This window comes from Daphnia pulicaria, chromosome 6 (genome assembly GCF_021234035.1).
Source record: "Daphnia pulicaria isolate SC F1-1A chromosome 6, SC_F0-13Bv2, whole genome shotgun sequence".
Classification (NCBI taxonomy): domain Eukaryota; kingdom Metazoa; phylum Arthropoda; class Branchiopoda; order Diplostraca; family Daphniidae; genus Daphnia; species Daphnia pulicaria.
This window is the reverse complement of record NC_060918.1, coordinates 9,472,963-9,498,206: the sequence shown is the minus strand read 5'-3', so window position 1 is coordinate 9,498,206 and position 25,244 is coordinate 9,472,963. Positions and strand designations below refer to the sequence as shown.

General features: G+C 43.6%; 1 protein-coding gene and 1 long non-coding RNA gene across 7 annotated transcripts; both read left to right on the top strand.

Moving 5' to 3' along the window:
• Positions 1-43: 43 nt before the first annotated feature.
• Positions 44-3,490, top strand: LOC124343408. Of its 3 annotated transcripts, none has more exons than XR_006919241.1 (4): positions 44-729; positions 834-2,575; positions 2,683-2,814; positions 2,923-3,490. It is a non-coding gene; the product is annotated as an uncharacterized LOC124343408 (long non-coding RNA). The 3 variants fall into 3 exon arrangements; XR_006919242.1 differs by having other exon boundaries at positions 72-2,575; positions 2,923-3,079; positions 3,133-3,490; XR_006919240.1 differs by having other exon boundaries at positions 71-2,575.
• Positions 3,491-3,581: 91 nt separating this feature from the next.
• LOC124343138 (nuclear hormone receptor E75-like) lies at positions 3,582-24,678 on the top strand. 4 transcript variants are annotated; one of them, XM_046796306.1, is made up of 7 exons: positions 3,582-4,546; positions 16,828-16,916; positions 18,555-18,699; positions 19,808-20,046; positions 20,718-20,936; positions 21,016-21,190; positions 21,260-24,678. In XM_046796306.1, the coding sequence occupies exons 1-7, from the start codon at positions 3,826-3,828 to the stop codon at positions 22,987-22,989; spliced, it is 3,318 nt and encodes a 1,105-aa protein (XP_046652262.1). In that variant the 5' UTR covers positions 3,582-3,825; the 3' UTR covers positions 22,990-24,678. The 4 variants fall into 4 exon arrangements, with proteins under 4 accessions (XP_046652262.1, XP_046652266.1, XP_046652265.1 ...); XM_046796310.1 differs by lacking the exon at positions 3,582-4,546 and adding an exon at positions 8,669-9,129; XM_046796309.1 differs by lacking the exon at positions 3,582-4,546 and adding an exon at positions 11,199-11,640.
• Positions 24,679-25,244: the final 566 nt, after the last annotated feature.

Sequence of the window (25,244 nt, the reverse complement as noted above, 5' to 3'; positions counted from 1 at the left end):
GCACGCACATCTGTATAGACCGGTTTTACCAGTTGTGGTGCATCACTCTCGGTCCAATAAAAAGTAATATAACGTATAGTATATAACAAGTCGACAAGGACATGCCCGTTTACGGTGGAAATAAATAAAAGAGAGATGGTGTATCCTTGGGATGAGGTCATTGGATTGGCTTAGTATAATTATTACACTACCGCCGAGAAATAAATGCAAGTAGCGTGAAAGAACGTGTTCACAAAGACGACCGTGGCAATACATCCAAGGCAACATGTAGAGCTAGCTAGAGAACTACACATCAAAGTTGTTAGAAAGCTATACGATCACGGAAGACGGAAACCTTGCAACAAGGCCAAACGGGTCCTAGTTGGGGGACATCCTTGAGATATTTGAACGCGGATCCTTTTTGTTTCTTTCCTCCTCGTCCCTATTGTGTGTGTATACATTTTTCACGACTATTGTCGGGAGGCCATGATAAAACATTTAAACGAGCCCAGATTTGAGCCGTTTAGTATATGGTCACGGGTAATCGACCTTCACCTCAACACACACAGTAGTCACGAAATTTGTTTGGATATATACTTTCAATGGTTGTGAGCTGCTGTGTGTGTTCCGACATTCAGCAGAGCTCGTTTGGCCTTTTGTGCGCTCACAACCTTGAGTCGATCGATCCAATATCATCTGCCAGTCCCGCGGGAAAATGAGCAGGGCAATGTCTATACAGACGTTTCCAAGGTATACTAAATGATAAGACTCTGTTTATTTTGGTTTTTTTAAAAATACTTTTCCTTTGAAAAGTGAAAATTAAATTTTGATTTTGATTTATTTATTTGATTCAGTTCGTCTTACAAGTTCAACGTGTACGAATTTTCCATAATTTTTCATTGGTAGAATGAGAAAATAGTTTCGTACCGGCCAACCCACACAGGACAAGTCGTCTGAGCAGTTCAAGGGCAGTCGGCCATGTTGGCGTGATTTTCTTTTCATGCGGCTGCTTTTATCTCAAGGTCAGTTGCCCGTTGCGCTCCCGATGCAGACAACATATTACATTCCGGGGGGATGATGATGACGACGACCGCGTTCATTTTTCACTCACGGCCAATTCACCGTCAGACATTTTTGTTTTCGGCTGTAAAATGTCGACCGACACGAATTTTATCATTTCGCAGCCCTTGGAATCAGATCCAATTCTGTCCAGGTTATTTAACCCTCGTCCAAGGTTAATGTGTCTTTGCAGCCCGCTCACGAAATATTGTTCAACATGTTGTCCATATAATCAGACGATCCCCCTTGGCGTCAAGGACGTCTATCATTAGTTGAGGTACCCGTGAGGATTTGTCTGCCGTTCCTTTTTGGCATTGGCCGATCAATGACGCCAAGGTGACGGATATGAGCCAAAATAACTTGTCATCATCAAAAACTTGCGCTCGTCCGAGTCTTGCATGAAAGATAACGTGTATTGTTTATTATCTGGGCGATTATTACGAGACAAAAGGAGACGAATAGAACAATTTTTGGTGGTAAAATCTGGAGCAATGTCATTGACATTCGTCTACAAAAGAGCGCAGGATGTGCTGCAGGCACTTTTCTTTTTTCTTCCTAACATGTTTAAAAGTTGTGCTGATGTCAGTATACCATTTTATACCGGGAACGACCTTGGGAGACTATAGTCCCGCCTCCCGCCACTCTCGGGCGGGAGCTATTTGGCGTGCGGTATCAAAGCCAAGGCCAACAACTTCTTCTTCTTTTCTGTCTTCTTTTTTATTCTTTTTTATTTTCCTTGTATTCCGCATCATCTAATATAGGAAAATCAAGTTTTCTCTATTGTTTTTCTTTTTTCTTTTCTCCCTTTTGAGAATGTTCATTTGACTTGCTGCAACACTTTGACAAAATTTATCGAGTACGACTGCTGTTGTTGCCGACCATATTCGGGAATTATTTCAAGGGCGGTTGAATTAATAGCCCGTAAAAAGTAACTACAAGAAAATGAGAGAGTTGACTGAACCGCCCTTTTTTTGCCTGTAGAAATGGCCACAGAGCTAAAACGAAAGTCATAATACCTGTTCAGGTGAATAAACTTACTCGACAGCGCAGGTGCGTGTTGGTGTGGAACGTTTAAAATTAGGGGGGCAAACAAAAAAAATTGAGACAATTTTATTTGTCAGGGTCTGGTTATTTATTTTTTGTTTTTTTTGCGTGTGAAATAATTTCAATTTGTTTTTAATTTTTCACTGGGAAAAGATGGATTCCAGGAACATTTCAGGCTACGAAAACATTTCACTCTTCTCCTTATTAAAAATGTGTTTATTTTGTTTTCGGCCATTTGCGGAATCGGATTTCAGAAAGAAAAATTGTAATGGTAAAGTTTGGTTGGAATATGTTTTTTAATGAGCTTCTTAATTTATTTATTCGTCAAGCGAAACCGTAAGTGAACCGAAAAAAAAGAAACGATGACCTTTCGAACCGGAAAATCCTTTTATCAATAATATAAAATGTGCACACCAACTACACCATCCGGTGGATTTATAAAAAAATAAGACGAATGAAGAAGACCAAAGGTGAGTATGATTTTCCACAAAAGGTGAGAATAAAAGATAATGATTTCATCCAGCGTTAAAACGCCGGATAAACAGAATGAAACGACGTTATTAAAATCGAGAACTTTTTATATAATACTACATAATATAGGGTTACACAATGTGGGCTCGATGATGGCGTAGGGAGAAAAAACAGAGGGGTGAGAGAGTGAAAGTGCCGTGGGGAGCAGATGGCGGATGGCGGAACACATGGATACCAGAAGCGGACACACCTTCCTTACCCGTAAGTTTTTGGTGTACACAGGAAGAAGGGAGGGGGAATTGTCCGTTGACAATGACCTACTTTTGATTATTTCTTTACCCTAACGCATTTCTATGGGTTTTTTATGAGGTCATCTGATCCATCGCGCAGTTTTTGCGTGACCTACTTCAATGGCATTCATTCCGGAAAGAAGAAAAATAAAATGGCGCGATCCTTGAGAAAATTGTGAATTTGACCGGACATAAAAGGAATTGAAAACAATATCATCCATTCCGCCAGCCACAAGGTTATTTGCTAGCTGTCTTTATTCAGTTCCTCATTTGTCGGTCAGGAATTCAGTTCCGGTATCCTTGCGTCAGTGCGGTTTTTATTCAAGACACGCTGCGCCTTGTAGGGTTTTCCTACCCCCAAGCAAAGTTATATACTCTATTAATTGAGTGTTAACCTTCCAAGTAGGTGTGTCATAGTAGTTACAAGGCTATACGTTGAATTAAATTTTGATTATTCCAGAAGCGCGATCATCTTTTTATTTTAAAATTGGTCAACTGACGTGACGAATGGCGCCGATAGGTGGCCCTGAGGCGGTTCGCCCTTGAAAATCGTTGTGTGTGTAATCTATCGACAAACCCAAAAAGAAACTGAAAGTTTTGTTTCTCACACACATAGGTGCACACACACACACACATAGAGAAGTGTGTCGGCGGAGGGGAAGTGTGTGTGTGTTGGTAACCTTCACTGTGAACGCCACACACACACACAGTACACACCGAGCCAAAAAGGCCTTGAACATTGGGCTCTCCGGAATAAAGGGGGCGGGTTTTCTTTTCCCTCCCTCCCTCTCCCAGTCCACCCTACTAGCCGACTGCACGGCCACACTTACTGTTCAGACGTTGCCCATCGTTCTTGACGTGCATTTCTCACCTCTTTCTCTGTCTCTCACATTTAACTTTGGTTTAATTTTTCTCTCTGTTGCTCTATTCCGTTTGCGTAGATGACTCAGACTAGTTGTTATTTTACCTATTTAATAGTATAATGGCTGTCGAGACAACTGTGGCTGATAGTAGTGAAACAGTAGTGATGAACCGTGATCCAGTTGAAGGTAGCAGTAGCAGTTCCAGTTGCAACAGTCTTAGTGAACAAGCCTCGCCGGATAGTTCCTGTGTCATGATGGATGAACAAATTCAAACGACGGATCAACAGGAGACTACCAACGGTGCTGCGATGGACACGCCACCGAGGAGACAGAGTAGTGTTATCCGACTCATCCGCCCGGAATTGTTGATGAAAGAAGAACACGTGTTGAGTGCGACCGACTTGTCTGCTCCTAGGATCGATGTCATTGTCAATCCGCACCAATTTCAACCGGAATTCCGGCCCATGATGATGCAGCAGCAGCAACGTCGTGCAGTTAAACGTCCATCGCTTCCGCACAATGGAAACGCTTCCGCCGTTGTTTCGTCGTCTACCAGCCCAGGTCCTTCGAGCCGCACTCCGCCTCCACCTCAACAACCGGTACAACAACAACAACAGCGTTCAAACAACAATAATATCGTCATGGGACCACCTCCACCACCTCCGCCGGCTCTTCTATCTTCACCTCCGGCTGTTGCTCTTCCCAAAAATGGAGGTCCTGTGGCCAAATCGCCACCCACCGGCGGTCGCATCCGCAAATCCACTGCCGGCGCCCATCGTCGTCATTTGGCATCATCGCTGGATCACGCCGAAGAGCCTTCCAGTTCCATTCCCGAAATTGGTAAGTCCTGTCAATGAGACTAATCCCCCCCCCCTCTCCCGAAAATCTAATTTTGTTCACCCAGTCTGGACGGGAAAAAATAGAGGGGTTTAAATTGAATTACGTAAATGTCTGGATGTGACGAAACACGTAAGGACATTTTTTAACGTTTGCACTTGAACGACTTCCGTTGCCGTAGGCGGACGGCAGACCGTGAAACCCGTGATTGATTCCCGCGTGGCCTTGAGGTTGAAATAATGATTTGGGTCATGACCAGTATTGAGCATATTGTTTTGTGTGTGTACATGTATTCCGGGAGTCTCTCTCTCTTTTGTGCTTCCGGAAGAAATCGTTGACGAGTCATTGTTCTTTTGAAATCGACGTCAATAATGGCCTTGGGCACCAACGAAAAAGATCAATAACTTTTCACCCGCCATTTATTCATTTTTTTTTTTCAAAATGGCGAAATTTTTATTTAAATTTGGTCAAGGTCATTTCAAAGCTCTTCTTCACCCTCCAATTACCATAAAATGGTTTCCCTTTTTTTATTTTTTGGTTTAAATTTGAATATTCAAACTGATTTTATTTCAAATCGCCACGTGTATTCAAGCGAAAAGATTTCAGATCAGGAAATCCACTCAAGGGCATCGTTACCATATTTCTACTGGGCGGGAATAACAAGATGCGGGGCGTGACAAGGCCAGCAGTCTGTAAATGTATATTGTTCGTTCGTTCCCAAGGATTTTTCATATCAAGCAATTGTAAAAATTTTCGTACCATCTTTTTTTATTTTATTCCGATGTGACCCCCAAGGTCTTCTCCTACCGATGAGGCCGTGAGAAATCGTGAGTCTTCGTGACTGGCCAACGTCCAAACTTTTTTACCGTCAAGGCCAAGACACACGGGTCCGCTGCTGACAAAAAGAAGGTCAAGGCCAAATTGTTTTTCTTCCCCCCCCCCCCCCGTCTTTATAGGGGTTGGGGGGTGAGTGGGTGGGTAAATAGAAGGAAATATTATCAACGCCCCATCCGGAAGATTTCAAGGTTTTCTCTCGGTATCTGACGTCACACGTGTGCGCTTCCATAACGAATCATCTTCGGCGGATTTCCAAGGTGACTTGGCGCGAATCTCATCGATCCAAACCAACCAGTATCGATCCCGGCAACTTTTTTCGTTTCTTTTGCCATTTCATTTTCAAGGTCGACAGCATCGCGCAGCTGCTGCACGGACGTCAACACCCCGTTCAAGGTCGCAATGTCAACCGCCCGATAGGGGGCGCGCATTATTCATTTGCGCGAGTGAGCGAGGGGGTGTACGGTAGACAGCGCCACCATACTTACGATTGAGGTCATACTTTTTTCGGGCAGACATTTTTCGCTCGAGTGAAAGCGCATTTTCTTTTCTACATGTAATAATGTTACGTTTATAATATTTTCCTCCCCTACACTACGGGGGGGGGGAATTTTGACCTCAATATCCTTAAAATGTGTGTGTTGTCCTAAAAGCGAAAAAACGAGACTCTTATTTGAGGGTGGAATTGGGGTCATGACGAGAAAGTAGTTCACTATTTCCGAAAAAGATGTTAGATCATAGGCAGGAGAAAGCGAGTTCTACTTTCTCTTTCGGGGGAGGCCTATTTTTCTTCTGGGTATAACACACTTCAAAAAATAAGATGAAGAGATATCTATTTTTTTAGCGTTACCCGGATACCAGCAGACCGCAAAAAAGAGCGCGGGAGCCAGTGACCGGCTCCAAGGTTACCTACCTCTCTCTCTCTCTTTTTCACGGAAATTTTATGGTATTTATGTAGAAGGAGAAGAAGAACATTTTTTATTGCAAGGTCGATGTTCGCTCCGGTCGTTTACATAGTTGATCCTCAGCTCCTCCTCCCATCATAATAATTTTTTGAATAAATAAAAAGCCCGTCGGTTTTTGATTCAAAATGCGCTGCTTTTATGCAAATCTTTCTGGTTGTCGAGGTCACACAGACAGCTGCTGCCAGAGCATTGCACCCACATCCCCCTTTTGTTACATCTCTCGAAATAATAACGAACCGTTTCAATTCTTACGGGGAGAACGAAGCGAATCGAAAGAAAAAGGGAAAAAGTCATTTTCCCCAAACTGAACAGCTGTTGACCTTGACGAATCATTCGAGTCGTAGATTCGGCCGCTAGATGGCAGCGCAGCGCTGAACGATTTAAAAATACATCCAAGGTCACATTTTCTTTTCTTATTAAAAACGTCGAGTTGATGAACTTGCAACCTCCAATTGCATCAGTCGACGATTCGAGTTTATTAAATGATTATTTTTTTGGTAATCAATATGTAAATGAGATAAGAGACTCTTGTTCTATTTTCACTTTTTGGGCGATGCGAGCTGCCATCTGTGTGTGGTTTCGATGATTAAGATGACCGATGCTCTCATTCGAGTCCGATGATCCTTCCGAAATGAGGACGTGTTGTTCGCTGGGCGAAAGAAGGAGAGCCTGAATTTTTGTAGATCAAAAGAGTCGCAAGCGAGAGAGAGAGCGTTGGCCTAATAATTAAATGAAAGCGACATCTTTGGGAGAAAACGTTTGGTCGGGCAGAAGCAAGAAGAAGAAGAAGTCCAAAAAGTTTTATTTTTTAAAAAAAAAGGGAAAACGAGGACAGAATGGAAAGGGGCGCGATTGTTTGTATTTAGTTTTCCTTTCCTTGTCTTGTTTGGTACAATATCTAATTTTTTATTTAAGCAATTTTAATCGCTCTCTCTTTCGTTTATTTATATTTTTAAATAATTCTTAAACGGGTTTTGTTGCCTCACTAGGAAATCGTTTCAACCGCACAATCAATTTATCAATTAAGTATTTTTTTTTTTAATAACGTGTGCAAAACGACTTCCGTTAATGAAACCTCATTAAGCCGACCGTGTACGAGAAGGGAGGGTTCGTTGTTCCACGATTGTGTGTGGAGTACATGGGGTTTTTATATGACCGAGTTTTCATTTTCAAATTTAGGAGAGAAAAAAAAAAAATTTAGGATTTTTGCTTTAGGTTGCGGCCGCTAGAGCTGCGCTGCTTCAAGTACACATAGGGCTCCCCCCCATCGTCCGTCACATGGGCGAGAGAATTTCATCAACTCTCTTTGACCTAGTGACACGATTTTGCGTCTTTTCCATTTGGTCGTTTGGGGCCAACGAACTTGCACTTTCGATAGGCATGGTGGGTCCATTTTGTCTTGTTTTTGGCACGTTTCACTGCCTCTCTGCTAAAGAAGAAAAAATAACACCTTGCGATGAAAGTGTTTTCTAATTGTATTATCGGATCTTGCATCCAACACAATCGATTGCACTTTTTAAATTGTCGACAAATTTCGGTTGTTCTCAATTTCTCTCCTTTTCACGGAGGGTTTCTCGCGTGAGAAAAACTTTTCCCTTCATATTTGAAGAAAACAAAAAACTTTCTTTCTCTTTTCGATCAGGAAATTGGACAGCCCGATGACCAATCTTGTTAAAGATGTAATTATATTTGCGCTGGATGTTTGATGGATCGAGTCTTTTAAATAAAAAAACCTGTCTGCCCAAAAAGAATTTTCGGGGACAATTATAATTGAGGTCGAGTGTGAATTTAATTCTTAGAGACTGCCTTTTGATTCTAAATGGGTGACAGAGATATTGTGTAAGGATTGGGTTTCGATTCTGCGGATTTCGGAGTAAAAGTTATGTTGATGACCGCTTGGCCCACAATCGGGGCTGTTAGTAGGTCACTAGTCTCTCGCTGTATAGTATAGTACTACAACAGTTGTAGTAGTAATAGTAGTAGTGGGGGGGATATACATAGCACTAACCTACACCTTACCAAACCATACCTGTGTGTAGCCGCACAGAAGGGAGAGTTTATTTATGAAGAAAAAAGAAAAAAGCAGAGCCGGGCGAAAGTTTTTTCGATATAAGAAAACGGGGAGGAGCGAATCTGAAGAGAAGAAGAGAGAAAAGCCGAAGGAGGACGGGCGAAAGTTTTTTATTTTTTCCCCTCCGCTAGCTCCCGCGTTTGGACCTTCACATATTCAAAAGTGGTCCCGCGCGCATATCCACGCTGATACTAGGTCGCACCTCCTACTCTCGACTACTCTCTCGACTGCTAGCCCTCCCTAGTGTGGTGGTGTTTCTTTTTTCGGTGCAAGTGGAGAGCAAAGTGAAAATGAACGAAAGTCAGTCTTGAACCGTGCAGCACCCACTGTTGATCCAGCAGCCGATCGATCCGGCTCTCTTGATACAAATCTCTCTCGTGTTGTTGTTTCTTCTTGCGCCCAAGTTTGCACAAGTTTTCCTTATTTGATCTTATGAACAAAAGTGTTTGTTTGCTCAGATCCAATCGAGTAAACTGAGATCCCGTAAAGCAAAAACAAAAAAAAAGTGATTGAACGAAACAAGTTTGAAATTGAAATCGAAAAAAACAATTTTGAAATTCCTCGTGAGTTTATGGAGATGACGGTTGAGGATTATTTTACCGACGAACTGATTTATTCCGAAAGGATGTGCGTTGCCGATCGCAAAGAGATTCCATCCATGGCGTCGTCGAATGTCAACGACAGCGACACTGAATTATTGGGACGCGTCCTCGCAGGTAAAAAAACCAAAAACTTCAATTATTTAAAAAAATTGATTTAAAAAATGGAGGGAACAAGTCGCCATTTTATTGAAAAGAAATTTCCAAATAGCGAATCTTTAAAAAAATCAAAATCAAATAAAAAAAAGCAGAAGAAAAGCGATAGTGGACGAGATTGAAATAGGTAGCGCAAACACATAGAACTCTTGTGTGTATAGAGAGTAGGGGAGGGGAAAGGGGGGCGGCGTGAGTGACCGGGAATGAGGGCAGTGAACGACCGGGGCCGATGCCCCGGCGTCCTCGTTTCGCTCCCTCTTGCTGCCTCCCCCCTTCTTGTGCCAACTTTCATTTTTACCTCTGGCTTCTAACAAAAAGCAAAAACTTTGGTTCATTTATTTCGAAAAAATCCCGAAAAAAATTTCTCAAACTTGAAATGCGGACAGAGTTTGATGATTTGAACTTGATTGCGTCACCAATCATTTTTGAAATTATAAAGAAACAACCAAATTTGAGATGACTCAAATCAGTCAAGGTCCTCATAGAATCTGAACGCCGAGATTAGGCAACTCTGAAAAAGAGCTGCGCGTGTAGGAGTTGGTGTGTGTGTGAGTGGGCGCACATATATCTTTCGTTTAAAAAACTCCTTGAAAAATTCAGTGCTATACACGCACAGCACATATGTGGGGTGGTGGGGGTTGCCATGACGACCCGCTCGAGTTCATCGCTCTGGCCTCGGAAGAAAGTAGGTTAAGGCGAGTCTGAAATACACAGGCGACTCACGAAATCAAAATGAAGAAAAACGGGCCCAGATGCCTCTTTATTCTTTTGGCCTGTTGTTATTTGCACGAATCGACATCTACGTGATTCCCTATTATTTCATCCCCTTTTTCATTTGATCATTTGTGAATCGTGCAAGTCAACAAAATCCTCGATTGAATGAATGACATGGTAAATATGATCTAGAACATTTGGGTTTTTTTTTTCGTCTGTTGATTATGCATAATACGTAACTGTTCGATTGAGAGGTGCGTGTGTGTGTGTGTGTGTTTGGAGATAGCGGCGGTTCGTGACCGACTTGGCGGCCACTGCTCTCGGGACTTTTGGAACACAAACAGCACTGGGTGAAAAAATAAAAAAAGACGCGACAGTGGAGAGAGGTTAGGTAGGTGGTGGTAGGGCGCCGATTGCGGTTGACGGTGTGACGTTTTTTTTTCTGAGGGAGTGAAAGTGGGTGGTGGTGGTGGTGGTGTGTATAGGGAGTGGATGAAGGCATAAAAGAGAGAGTGCAACGGACTAGTCTCCGTGCAGGGTGGATGACCTAGATTAATCTCTCTCCCCATCTTGCTGCTGCAGCCTGTCTTTTGTCTTTCATCCATCTTATTTTCTTTTGACACTCTCACTGGCCCACAATGGGGTTGGGCCAGCCGACGAGAGATGGCGCTGTTGGTGGATCCCTGAAAATAGACAAATGTGAATGTATAAATTATAAATAAATCACCCAAAAAGAAGAGGAGAAAATGAACGAATGTTGAGCACGCGACAAGGGCCGTTCGGGTTGCACACACACACATGTTACGCGCGCGGTAAAATGATTCCTCCTCCTCTTTCCAACATGTTTCAATAGCGCTTGCGCCAGCGCGATCCTTGGACGGCGTCGTCCTTGGCACGCTTTTTCGTTCAGCGTCGGTCGTTCAACCCCTGCGTCGTTCCAATTGTTTATTATTCACCCTGTTGGGTTTTGTCGACCAACTTTTCCCATCGTCATTAATTTTTCAAGTCAATCATTCATTAATCATCGCCCTAATTTTTAACAAGGATTAACTTGATGATTCCCTAAAAAGCTGAAACTAAAAGGTGCATGTCGTAATGTGGCCATAATCAGCTGAGATATGTTGCACATGCAGAGCGGGATTTGGACTTTTGCACCTTTTGAGAAATAATAAAAAAATAAAATCAGCCCGGCCAATGAGGGTGGGGGGGGGGGGAACGCAGGCGCGCGCAAAGTGGGGGGAGGTGGTGGGGGTCCGGCGCCCACCGCCGACTTGTGTGTGTGCGTATATGCCGCAGAGAGTTTAGTAAGTTGTAGAGTGCATTGGCCTGTGCGTTGAACGTCGTCGCAACTCACTTGCTCCTGTAATCTCGTGGGTGATAGAAGCACAGACTTAAATCAGCACAACAACAGCCAATTAGCAATTAGTGTTTTCTGTGTGACAGTTGTGTGAAAAGATTTTTGATTCAATTTAAAAAAAAAAAAAAAAAAAAAACAGAAGAGAAAAAGTTTTGCGATGAAAGTGCAAAATCGTAATCCTGTCAAAAATCAGGTGACGGAGGAGAAAGGGAGAAAGTCTGCGGAGGAGAAAGTCTTTAACACGACTCTACTGGTAGACGGCGGCCGGCTGTTGGAAAGTGAACCGTCATCTCCGGTTTCTCTTTCACCTCTTCCCTTGCTGGCCACCGCTGCCACCACTACCATGGGCCAATTTTTCTGGTCCAGTCAACCGACACACTCTCACCTCATCTTCTCCGAAGGTATCATCGCTTAAACTCATTCCCGTTTTGTCCTACACAACGGGAAAATCTTAAAAAAATCATTTTCTCTGTCGAAATTTTACTTGTTATTTTTCATTTCGATCGGTCATCGAACTGAGGTGATTAAAAAGAGTCCTGATAAAGGAACGAAAAGTGTGTCTGTGAGTTGCCAAACAGCTTTATTTTAAAGCTGGGACTCACAGATGTGGCCGTCAGTCGGTTTGTTACCCAATCATATAGTCGGTATCAGTCGTGTGCATTTGTATTTTGCCCTATTTTTCACGGCCTCGGGGTGACTGCCCGCTCGTTCCCTGACGTCACTATCTGCGACAGCGCAATCTGCTTTTATTTTTTATCATCTTACCGAACAGCGACACATTTTCGGTCTGTTCCTTTATTGGAACTGAAACACGCACAGAGTTTTGTGCCGTTCGTTTATTATGAATTCCAGATTCGGGCAAAACAGGCGATTGGATGAAAGTCTTTTTTTTTTTTTGGTTCCCTTTTATTATTTTGTCGGGACAAATAAATACAACTTATGTCAGGGCTGTTTGAGAGGGGGGTTCGATGTAGGTCACTTTCGCTATAAGCGCACTCGCCTGGTTCATCGAACTCTTGGCCGCCCAATGACGTCAAGCGACCCCCCAACCCCACTCGGTTTAGTTTGCCGATCTTTTTTCGCGAACCAGTTTATCGATCGACCGCTAGATGGCATCACTTCCCATTTCTAAAAAAGAATCCCCCCCAATGGGTGGGAACGTGCAGGAGGTGAATGGACACAATTGTGTGTGACTGGGGAGTCTAGCCACCGCCTCCTTTTTTTCAAAAGAAACTGGGGGGAAAGGCGGAGCCAACTCACAGGGGTACTGGATCGATTCGGAGGTCGTCGCCCGACAAGTAGGTCACGGCCAGCTCCCTCCGGGGCAATGGTCTCCCCCCAAGTAGCGCACGAGGCTATCGCAGTGCACTGCACTCTCTCCTCTTTCCTTTTTTTTTCCAGCTTGGCTTCGACCGACCGACCGACGATAGGGGGGGATGAATTCTAAAAACAGGATTTTTTTTTTCCTTTTTCATGTCTTGTGTTTTTGTCGGCCTCGTACGTACACACATAGGGGGGAGAATCTAGTTCAATCCTCCCCCTCAAACAAGGGAAAGTTACGTTAGGGTAACAACCGAAAATTTAGGGGCTCCTAAAAATATTCCAAATTCTTTTCGAGAGAAAGTTGTTGCAACCCCCTTGTCTACGTAAAAATAACCCTCACACATGGAAAATATAATTTCGTGTGTTAAAAAAAGAACAACATTTTATCTATGACACGTTTATACACGTGTTTTTTCGGGGAAAAAAGGGAAAACCGAAAGTTTTTCGTTCAAAATGTTCTTCAACTCGTATTGAACAAGGAGTCGTTTTAAGCAAAGCTTTCGAGTGTGTTTGGGGGGGATTCTTTTTCCTTACTTTTCTGGATGTGTCAAAAGTCAGTAGTTCACTAGGTTCAAGGATAAAAGTAGAAATGTTTTGGGCAAGTTGTGATTAACAGGATTATTCCGGAACAGACAGAGAAAAAGCTGGGCCATGAGAACAACTTTCTGGTGAGGATATAAGTCAAAATCAAAAACACAAAAATTTTATCCGTCGAGGTCAGGCGGTCATTGGCCCATTCTTGTTAGTCCCCCCCCCTTAACCGTATCGATACCCTTTTTGTGTGTGTCTGTCCTCGATGAATATTCAAATAAGATAAGAAGTGAACGACATCTGACCGAGGCTAAAAGAAAGGGAAATAAGAACAAAATAAATCCAAGTCAAAAGGAAATAAAAGAACAGTTTTGTTTGTTTGTCTGTTTTTTTCTAAGTAAAAAAGTTGACAATAGAAATGGAAAAAACGAAAAAAAAAAAAGATGCGAACGACCGTGACTGAACTCGAGTGAACCAGGTAGTTGTGTGTGTGTGTGGAGTTTGCGGGACTTGAGCGCCGCCGCTGCCACCCGGCGGGAACGACCGCAATCAACCCCGCACACACACACACACACACTAGCCCAAAAGTTATTTAGTATCAACTCTTTTTCTTTATTCTCCACTCTCTCGGCCATGCACGCGTTCTCGAAACCAAAAACCGTAAAACGTATTGTCCCAATGTTATACACCAGTCCTATAGCCTCCATTGAAAATGGATGTTTTCTTTCGGCACAGTACCGTTTCAGCTTTTGATTATTGCAAATAAGTTTAAATCCTACAATTTTTGCAATGATGCTACAAGTTGATTCAAAGATTAACTTCTTAACAACTGTAAACCGAATTACAAAATATAGCTTGTTTTCTGTAAATGAGTTTCAACTTAGTCAGAGCAATTCATTTGGTCCGAGTTTGTTAATCATATTAAAGTAGATGAATTAAGAAAAATGAGAAGGTGGATGTGGAATTGGTGGCAAGTTGGTGGATTGGTGTAAGTAGACTATGGAGATCAATAAAAAGTTGGTCAAAGACTTTCGGTCAGAGACTTGACCGGTAAAAAGAGAGTGCAACGTCCAAACGATGAAAGGGAAAAGCGCAGGTGTGTGTCGGTCACCCTCCTCCCCCCCGGAGAAGAAAAAACCGTTACATGTACGACGGGATTTATCGTCCAGCTGCGGGAAAAAATATAAAGAATTTTCCCAAAAAAAGTTTTGCTAACCAAGCCCGCCCCAAAGTCGTAAAGAAGAAAAAACACCTTTCCTCTACCACCTAAAGAGTTGTGTGTGTGTGTATAATCATAACAACGGCCGGCAACGTGAGCAGAGGACGTTCGGCCAAGGTGGTGCGTTGACCTCCTTCTCCTTTCCTCTTAGTACACACATTTCTTCTAGAGATGTTGATTCTTGTTATCTGAATTGTTTTTGGTTTGGTTTTTTTCTTCTTTTATTTCTTCATTGGGTATTCCAAAAGCAAAGTTGACAAAATCCGGGGAATAACGAAAGAACTGTCGCCAACGGTTGGTTTGTTTTAATTTGGTAGTGTCAACACACTCCCGAATTCAACTCCCGACAGAAGATAAAAGAAAAAAAACAATACGCAGACACTGGGGATGTAATTTATTTTTTACAGGAGCGTAACGCGCTACCAGGCAGATAACCCGTTACTTGTTGTTCCCCCCCCCCCCCATTTCTTGGAACAACAGCGAAAAGGCAAAGCAGTTACACATCTTAAATTTAGAAAAAGAAATATAAAAGATTTTATGGGAAATTATTGGCTAATACACAATTCCTTTGAATCCGGCCAATGACCAAGTGCAACAACCCCTTTTGGCTTCTAGTTGTTGTTGTTGACATTTGCTTCCATTCATCCGAAATTGTTTGTTTTTTTAGTTCAATCAACTCGCTGATTAACCCTCTTGAGTGATTCTGTCGACCTTGATTCGAAACAAGGTCACGAGAACCCCCCCATTTAACTCTCGCTGGAAGCTCCTGGAAAGAAAAGACCAATGAACCCGATTCACCTTTTCTCATGGCCTTAATTTCGAACGAAACCATCAACGAGTTTGACATTTCCTACGTGATGGTACACACGAGCAGGCGAAGAAGAAAACATTTCAAGGCCAGAAAATGGGTTTTTTGTTGTGTTCAAAAAAAGAGTCTTTTGGGTATCCGGAGAGTGAAGGACACACTAGTGGCCTCTTGTTTGATTTATCTCTTTTTTCTTCCTACCCATGGATAGCAGCTCCCTTTTACCTGTTCTCACGACTTTTTAGACAAGGCTCCTTCTTAAATGATAATCACGATTCGACTGCTGCTGCTGCTGCTGCTGCGTGCTGCGGCACAACTCCCCAAGTTCAACGCCCGGCACGCAGGAGCATTGGCACCGGCGGCTGAACGCCGAGTCTACCAGCCAGAGAGAGAGAGAGATAGGAAGACTGTGAACAAACAAAACCTTCTATTTCCTTTTATGAATTGTTATTAATTCAACTGCTGCGCACCTTGACATTGCAGCAACGGCGACACATTTTTTAGCCAATTTTCCTTGAAATAGAAACTTGAATTTTTCAGGCCACGAAAAATTTAGATTTTTAATTCTTCTCTACCGTAAGTCGGAGAGAAATGGACGAAAAGCGCAAAGTCGGCGTCGTGAGCGTGAAGCAGTTCAAGGTAGATAACCTCTTGGAAACGGCGGCGGTTATAGAACCCACCTCCTCGTCGTTTCCTTATGGCCACCTCCTCCCTCCTCCTCTTCTTCTTCATTCCCTTTGGGCAAGTGGGGGGGCGACTTTAGGGGCCGGTACTTTCACTCTCATCTTTTAGTCGCTAGATGTTCGCCTCTGCGCACACACTACTACACTCTCCCCCCTCCCCAACAACAAGAGAGGACCACTCTATTCGTATTAAGGTGGATTTTTGGAAACACTTTCTTTCAGTGTCTTGTTCATCGCCGTCGTGTGCGAAAGTGATCGAATTCGGTGCCTTTTTATATTTTGAATTTGATTTGACAAAAGGGAATTTGATTAGTTTTATCCAAACCAAAAATGAGAAGTGAAATTGTTGTGGGCGGTGAGAATGGCAAAGAGCCTACTGAACCTTCGGTTTTAATGTTGCAAAATATGGCGGTACATCATCACCATCATCATCATCAGGATCCTTGCTCGCGATCCGTCATCATCCATCCGCCGTCGCATCATCAAGTTGTTCAGCAACAAATGGTGAACGATGTCGTTCATCCGCCAGTTTCGGCAATGTTTGCACCTCCTTTGCCCATTCAGAATGAGAGGAGAGAATTTCGAGAGCCTGAACTCGATATAGGTTCGTTTTTTCTAAATTTAAAATTTAAATTGAATTCAGTTTGTGAAATGGAGGAAGTAATTCGTCGGACAAGGTCAGGGCGTTAAAAAAACCAGCCAGACAGTTTTTCGTTATTTGAATGATTTTTGGCGGCCATGTTGACGTATTGAGTCGGTCAGTGACCGAATTGAAGGACTTTTTCTCCTTTTTTTCCTTCTGCTAACAGCTGAGTCTCTTATTTTCCTTTTCGAATGAGCTCCTCCCACCAACCGGTTGGGGCTCCTCCCACTTCCACTCGATTTGAAGGTCAACCTGTGTGTGTGACGCACGAGACTTTCAATCGTTGCGCTCTTTAAAACCCAAACGGAATTTTCACTTGTTTGATTGTCTATTCACGCTCAAAACAAATTGTAACGTTTCTTGTTTAAATTGGAAATTTTGCAGAATTTGACGGAACGACTGTCCTGTGCCGCGTTTGCGGAGATAAAGCTTCCGGCTTCCATTATGGCGTCCATTCGTGTGAAGGCTGCAAGGTAAGCAAAAATGTTTGGTTTAAAATCATTTGTAGATTAAGAGAGAAGAAAAAAAAAATTGTAATTTGTGAAGTTGTTACCCAATCATCAAATCGGTCGTTCACCTGTGGGTCACTGTCACTTTCTGTGGATATTGGTAGTCTCGGTCCATCCGTTTGAAATTCGGCCGGCGGCTAAATTACCGTCTGCGCCTGGAAAAAAATTAAATAGGCGGCGCTAGCGTCGCCGGCGCAGAGGTTAGTGGCCCGTAAAGCGACCGTTTCCCCGCGCACACCAAAAAATAACCAAGCCGCCCGAAGCGGAACAACAAACAACTTCCCACCAACCAAAGCGCAACTTAATATTATTACGCATTTTCTTTCTTTTTTCTAGTCCCTTTTGCAATCCACAACATGACCACAATAGCCCCCGCCAATGTGTAATACCTAACGGAAACAAACAAAAGTTACCATTTTTATTTTATTTTATCGAGGAAAAAAGTCAACGAACTGCCGGCCAGATTTTTATTCAATTTTTTTAAAATCGGCGCGACATTCGATCCCACTATTGGAAATAGGTACACTCGCACATGTACATGTAGATCTATTTACCGACGCCCTGATTACCCAGTAAAAGTTCATCATCACTCTCCAGTATCTCTTGCACACTTATCAATTTACATCAAACAGCTCGAGTGACCCAGAGTTTATCGAATCCTTTGACCTCATTTCTAATTTTTTTTTAGGGGGGGAAGAAAATAAAATAAAATAAAAACCCTTTTTGTTAAAGGTCATTGACCGAAGTGACGAATTCACGTGGGGGTAGTAGTTGTAGTAGTAGTAGTATGACCCACATAAAATAGGTTGTTGCTCATCCACGAGGCCTAAATGAAATTTGTTAACAACAACACGAGGGGGCTGGCGATCCATTTGTTGTTGGTATCCGTCCGTATACCAGAGAGTTTTGTACAGTGTGTGTGTAGAGCCTTCGCTCCGGGGCAAGGTGTGTGTGTGTGTGTGAGAGCAGCTGCTTACAGGTGAACGACCGCCGATGACCTGTCTCTTACCTTCATCTCGATACCCTCATTTCAATCAACCACCTTTTTGCTCTCAAATGAAACAACCGACAGTTGAGCAAATTGATGTTGTTGAGTCATCAGGATCTAGTACATTTTTGTGATTGTAGGCCGAATGAAACTGGATAAAAAATGTAGGGGATTGTGAAACGAATTCGTCATTGGGAAAAAACAAACACACAATCCAACAACTCTCGATTTCGGTGGTAGGTCGACGACCGCGTGTGCGCGCGCGTTCACGGGGTTCGGCGACCGTTAAGTAGGGCACGGCCACAGACGTTGCACGAGCTGGAAACGCGCTTCCAAGATGCTGATTGCGTCAACTGTGTGTGTGAATGACGAAGGGAGGGGGGAAGGGAAGGGTGGGTTATTCCTCCCGCTTCTACACCAGTTTACTATACTATCGTAGTAGTTGTGTGTGTGTGTACTATATATTTTGAGCGAGTATGACCAATGCACAAATGGGAAGGGAAGTCCGGCTTCCGGTAGCCCCCTTTTTTTCATTTTATATTTAATAGATTTGGTCGAGTTCATTCAACTTTCAAATTTTGACATGTTTCATCATTTGGTTTTTGATTTTCCAGGGTTTCTTCAGACGGAGCATTCAACAAAAGATCCAGTATCGGCCGTGCACCAAGAATCAGCAGTGCTCCATTCTGCGCATCAATCGCAATCGATGCCAATACTGTCGACTCAAAAAGTGCATCGCTGTCGGAATGAGCCGTGATGGTGAGTTGTTGTTCTCTCTTATGTATATATTTTCCATGTCAACCAAAGTGAGGGGGGGGGGGTCAAACGTTCAGCATCCAGGAGCTATATAGGAGGTCAAATTGGTGATACACTAGCAAAGCTGCAATATGGGTCTTTGACCTCATTGGGAGCGAACATTTTTCTCCCGAGTTCTCGATTGTGAAATGAACTCGTGGAAAACACATACCATTTCGTCAATACTTTGGTGTAGTAGTAATAGTAGAAGAGTACCGTTGGAAACTCCGCCTACTCCATCCTGGGTCCGAGACGGGCCGGGGCTCCATCACCATCTCTTCGGTGTGTATATCCATGGCCCCAGTGAACTAGATTCTCGTTAGTCGACTAGCTCACCTCCTACCAGCCGCACGTGTGTGTCTGTGTCTTCTTGTTCTTCCGAGTTACTTTTTCTTGTACGTTTTTCTATCAAAAGAGAGAAAGGATTATTTTCAAAAAGTGAATGATGTGTCAAGAGTATAACGTGGCGTCCAACACGGCCGTTTTAATGTCGGCACGTCCAATGACGTGGGCTCAAAAGCGCCAATGTCGAATGGATAACAGTTCCGTTCAAGGTACTTTTTTATTATTATTTCCCCATACACATTTCCGATTGCTTTGATTAGAAAAAAAAAACAGAATTTATCCTCCTTTCATGGAATGGCCAAGGTTCCTAGTTGTGGGTGGAGAGAGAAAGAGTGTTGTTGTTGCTGCATCCTATTTGCGTTATAGAGATAGTTGGAAATGGGCGCCAAGGTTTCTCAGCTTCGCGTAACGACCGCTACAAGTCCCCCCTGTCGTCTATTTCCTCCCCCACCGAACCCATAACCGAACCTAGTTGATTGTCGAAGACCATCACGAAAGCACTCGTCCAGCACACTGTTAGGTTGCGAGTTTTATTTAGTTGAAATAGTAGAGAAATAGGAAAAAAGTGTTTAAAGGAATGAAAGATGGATCGTTCCGGAGAAGAAGAATGGCCAATTTTAAAAAGACTTTTAATTGCAGGCCCTGATAGTAATGGTGTGAATTGAAAGTGATTTTGTGTGTGTGGATTTCATTTTTTAATTGATTTGATTTGATTTATTTGTTATAGCTGTTCGATTTGGTCGTGTACCGAAGCGGGAAAAGGCCAAGATTTTAGCGGCCATGCAGTCGGTGAACGCCAGATTGGCTGAGCGTTCACTTCCGGCCGAATTTGCTGATGAAGTTCAGTTGATGCAATCTGTCGTCCGTGCCCACATGGAGACGTGCGATTTCACCCGCGAAAAAGTCCAAATTTTAATGGCCGATGCCCATCGCCAGCCCAACTACACGGCCTGCCCACCCACTTTGGTAAGTCTGCCGAACTTTCATCATCGAATTTTGCATTGCATAAAAGTCCTGCCCTTGATGCCAATTTCCTGATGGCCACTGACTAACCGGTGGGTGACGGATAAGGTGAAGGGAAGGGCGTTAAAAGTCCCGACCTTGGGTCGTGACCATGAGAGAATTTTTACGAACGTTTTGTTCAAGGTTGGACGGGCGGGAGCCATTTTTCTGTTTACCAACTCAAAGTTTCCAAAGTGATTGGGATATTTCGTCATAGACCTTGAAAAAGTAAAATTGTGTTGACGTCAACAAAATTTGAAATTCCAACCTTTACCTTTTCGCTTGTCCCGAGTGAGTTGGAGGTTGAAATATTAAAAAATCGGCAACTTTGGCGTGAATGATGACGAAGCGGAAAGACAAACGGGAAGGCACTGCAGCTGTATTATATTCCAAGGTCAAACATATGCCGCGTGCCATGTTTGCCAGTGCTGGGCCATTTGTTTGTTTCCACCGAAAAATATAAAAATGGCCGCTCTCCCCCCCTCAAGGACGAATCTTTTTCGACATCCCGATAATAATCCTCCGCGTGCGTGCGTGTGTGCGCAGCTGTTTTTGTCCGGGGGAAAAAATATCATATAATTGCGTTTTTCATGATTGGTCTGTCTAACGGTTTTTTCTGTGTTGTTATTCCACAGGCTTGCCCGTTGAATCCGACGCCAGCGCCTTCCAACGGCCAACAGCAATTGCTGCAGGATTTCTCCGAGCGCTTCCTTCCGGCCATCCGCGATGTGGTGGAATTCGCCAAACGTTTGCCCGGCTTCACCCTATTGGCCGAAGACGATAAAGTCACGCTCTTGAAACCCGGAGTCTTTGAAGTACTTCTCGTTCGATTGGCCGCCATGTTTGACTCACAGGTAAATAAGAAAAAAACGAAAAGAAAATTCGACTGGGAAATGTTTGATATTCATTTGATTAAAATTTTTTTCATTACAGAGCAACACCATGCTGTGCTTGAACGGCCAACTACTAAGAAGGGACGCCCTTCACAATTCGTCCAACGCCCGATTTTTAATGGATTCCATGTTTGAATTTGCCGAGAGACTCAACAGCCTGGCACTTAATGACTCTGAATTGGGTCTCTTTTGCGCCGTTGTCGTCATCGCTGCCGGTAAGTTTCTTTCAACTAAAATGTTAATTTGAGACATTGAATTAATGAGATGAAATTGAAATTCTTCAGATCGACCCGGATTGAGGAATGTGGAATTGGTGGAGCGGATGCAATCGAAATTGCGATCCGTTTTGGAGAATGTTTTGAATCAAGCCCATCCTGACAAGGCTGGACTCTTTTTGGAATTGTTGCGCAAGATTCCCGACCTGCGCACGCTCAACACCCTTCACTCTGAAAAATTGCTGGCCTTCAAGATGACTGAGCAACAACAGCAGCAACAACAACAACAACAACATTATAATCATCATGCGCAGCAGCAGACTCCTCCCCCGACTGCCAGTCCTTGGCACAATGACAGGGACAGCTACGACGAAGAAGGTGGCGCCAAGAGTCCGATGGGATCCGTGTCCAGCAGTGGCGCTGAATCCATTTGCTCCGGCGTCGAAGGCACCTCGTCGATGAGCGATTTGCCGCTATTGGCCGCTGTTGCCGGAAGCGCTGTGCCGCTCATGTCTGGCGGCTCACACCGACGCCGACTCCGCGGCCCGTCCGAGAACGGATCATCTTCCATGTCGAGCGACGGCGAAGAAATGGATTCCACCGGCCGTTCTCTGATGAGGATGGTCGAGTCGCCTCCGCGGACCCACAGCGCTGGAGCCGGAAGCAATGCTGGCAGCAGCTGCCCTTATTCAAAGATGCGCAAATTGGATTCTCCGGACGATTCCGGAATCGAATCGGGTGTGGATCGCTACGAGAAAATGTCGACGGCTTCCCGGTCGACCAACACGTCCCTTTGCTCATCACCGCGCTCTTCGCTGGAAGACAAAGTCAAGGAAGTGGATGAGATGCAGCAACATCATCAACACCACCACCATCATCATCATCATGCGGCTCCATCGGCCGGCGGCCGTGTAGGCCAGTCGAGCGTCGACGACATGCCCGTCTTGAAGCGAGTCCTTCAGGCTCCGCCTCTTTTCGACACCAACTCCCTGATGGACGAGGCGTACAAACCGCACAAGAAATTCCGGGCTCTGACGCGTTGCGCCGGAAGCAAAGGCGAAGAATCGCCGATGCGAGTGCCGGCCGTCAGCTCGCCTCCTCGCAGCTCGCCGACCTCCTCTTCTTCATCATCGTCTTCGTCTACGTCGACCGTGAGCGTCTTGTCTGCGGCTCTCAGTTCCCCTCCGGGCACGTACTCTGCCCTGTGCAGTGCCTTGACGTCACCTCCGTCGACGTCGTCGTCTTCGTTGCTGGCGTCTTCGTTGTCTTCGGGCGTCGTCAGTTCGCTGACGTCGACCCACTCGACCCTGGCCCGTTCCCTGATGGAAGGTCCCAAAATGGTCAGCACCGAACAGCAGCGCCGCGCCGATCTCATCGTCGCCAACATCATGAAGGGCAACGTGACGGGCTCATCGCCCACACCTTCATCGTCCAGCCAAAACTATTGTCCGTCACCCCTTTCCAGCAGCAGCAGCAGTAACGGACAACAACAACAAAGAACCGTTTTGACTTCCGGTCCACTTTACGCCGGCTCTTCCTCGCCATCTAGCTGGAATTACCACCACCATCAGAGGTCGTCGCCAGTGTCTCCTCCACATCACCACTCTAGCCCAAGTCCCAGCAGCAGCCGAATTCCGCAACAACAACAACAACAGCAACAGCCGGAATCGGTTTCTTCAGTTGGAGCCGATTCACAACCGTTGAATTTGTCGCTCAAGTCGCCCTCGTCGTCGCCGGCCAGGCCAACGACGCCAGTCACGCAGCACAACAACACTCACTATTTCCCCCTTCACGCCTAAAAATGATTGACGACGAAGAGTTTCTCTCACCGTACCTGTGGATTGTGTGTGTGTATGTGTGTTTGTGTGTGTGTTGGATGGGGAGAGGAGGAGGAGGCATGGGGGTGATGGGGCAACTATTAAGCGTAGGAGGATCCCATTTTTTGGTTGCATCGTCAGCCGTGTTTTTGATTCGATCCCTTTCAACTACTACAACAACAACAGCAAACAACCAACACCCTTTAAAAAAAAATTCTTGTACAGAATAAGAAACTGTAAAACTAGTTCTTCGTTATCACCAGCATCAGTGTCGATTATTCTACTCGGTCTTTATATAATTATCTATCCCCCCCCCCACACACTCCCGACCGAATCTTATATATATATATACATAGTATATACACTTGAGTTTGATGTTTCTACATGATATGATCCATTTTTCCTCGTTCAAATTGAAAGGAAAAACAAAAAAAAAAACTCGAATCGCGGAATTGGCCTCGCTGTTAAACAGTCCCATTTCGAAATTGGCGCGTAATTTTTCAAAAACTTTCTTTGCGGGAACATTATTTTTTCATTTGCTGTGTTTAGCCGGTGGCGTCCAAGACGCATTTTCTTTATGCTGTATTTTTGTTTTAATCCCGACAACAAGGAAATGTTTGTTAAATTAAATCGCCCACTATTTCGACGAGGTTATTTCCTTCTTCGTAAACAAATTAGAGAGAAGCCCTCTATCAAGAAATTGTCCGTGTATCGTTTGTCGTCACACCTGCTCGACCTAAAATTTGTTTAAAATATTCAGTTTTTTTTTTTTTCACTTAAAATTAATTTCCCGTACAACTCCCGTACGAGCATGTGACGGTCGATCTCGACATGATTTTTTTCTTTTTTCGTTTCATAATTTTTTATTTGTCCCCCAAAACAAACAAAAAAAAAAAAAAAAAGAAATTTCGTATGTTTTTGTGATTTTTACGACGGACAACCCATTTCCTGTGAACGACAGAGTGAGAGAGAGTGATGGAAGGGTTTGAAAACATTTGGGCAGGGGCTCCTTCCATGTTTACCGTGTGTGAGTGTGGCGGTCGTTTTGATGATTGTTTTATCCCAGTGGAAGACACACCTTTTTCTTCGTATGTTTTACACCCCCTATCTTTATATATATTATATATATATATATATATATTATTACAACAAAAAAATCTAATAGTGTGTCAATTTTTGTGTTTCTGTCAACATTTCGGGGGTCTCTTTTTCGGATTGGTTGAGGGGAGGGCAAAAAAACAAAAACCGAGTGATGGATAAAACATTTTTTCTTTTGTCAAGTTTCCCTTTTTCTAAATTGTAACTTGTGTCCATGAGTTGCAATGCACTCGGAATTTCTGTACTTTTTTTTTGTTTCGGTTTTTTGTGTTTTTCTGTGGGAATTATGGAAACAAAAGTGATTTTCTCTCTCTGTCGTTTACTTTCAAAATTCTGTTTTTCAATTGTTGCGTGTTTCGGTTTTCTATTTGCAAATTCTTTTTCTGTTAATCGAAAGAAATTGTCATCCTCCCTCCCCCCATATATAATTCTATAACGGAATGCCTGTGTAATGTGTGTGTATCTGCGAAAAAAATTTCAAAACTGTACGTGCCGTGTGTCCTCTAATGACCGGTTAATGTAGCGCATTTCACGTGCGCAATCTAGACATTACAATTATGCAAGAATGTCAAATCGAGTTTTGGTCTCATTTATTTATTTACAAAATGAATTCTATTATACACCAATCGTCGGTATACATTCCAACAAACGGTCAACGGTTATTTTCGAAATTTCAAAAATAAAAGTTTCGAATTTGACCGCTAGATGGCTGTCGTTGGAGCAACAACAACGATAAGCACTTGGGTTTTCTTGACACACAAAATGACAAAATCAATCAAAGTGTTAATGCGAAAATCGAAAGCCTCAACCAAAAGAACCTTAACCCACATTGATCATTTTTGCACAACTAAATTTGTTTCCCGGTCAAATAAATCTATCGATGGAAAGCTACGAAAAAACTAGGACGCTATTGATGTACACGTAGGAGCAGCAGCACCTGTTCAATGTCAAATAAAGTTATACATGTTACTATATGCATTTGAAAAATTCCCCCCGATTAGAAAAATAAAAACGGCACGTGTCTCGACTTTTCACCCCCAGTTCCATCTGGGTAGTTAGTTACAACCAAACGGTCGTCCAGTCTGTACGGTTTAGAAAATCTTTCCTGGCCACCAGAGCTATATTATTTTCCACTGGAC

Bases quoted from the DNA above. Each gene is read 5' to 3' on its own strand.
- LOC124343138 (XM_046796306.1), top strand. From the start codon at position 3,826: ATGGCTGTCGAGACAACTGTGGCTGATAGTAGTGAAACAGTAGTGATG. The intron at 4,547-16,827 runs GTAAGTCCTGTC...GAAATTTTGCAG, and splicing joins CAGTTCCATTCCCGAAATTG to AATTTGACGGAACGACTGTC. The intron at 21,191-21,259 runs GTAAGTTTCTTT...GAAATTCTTCAG, and splicing joins CGTTGTCGTCATCGCTGCCG to ATCGACCCGGATTGAGGAAT.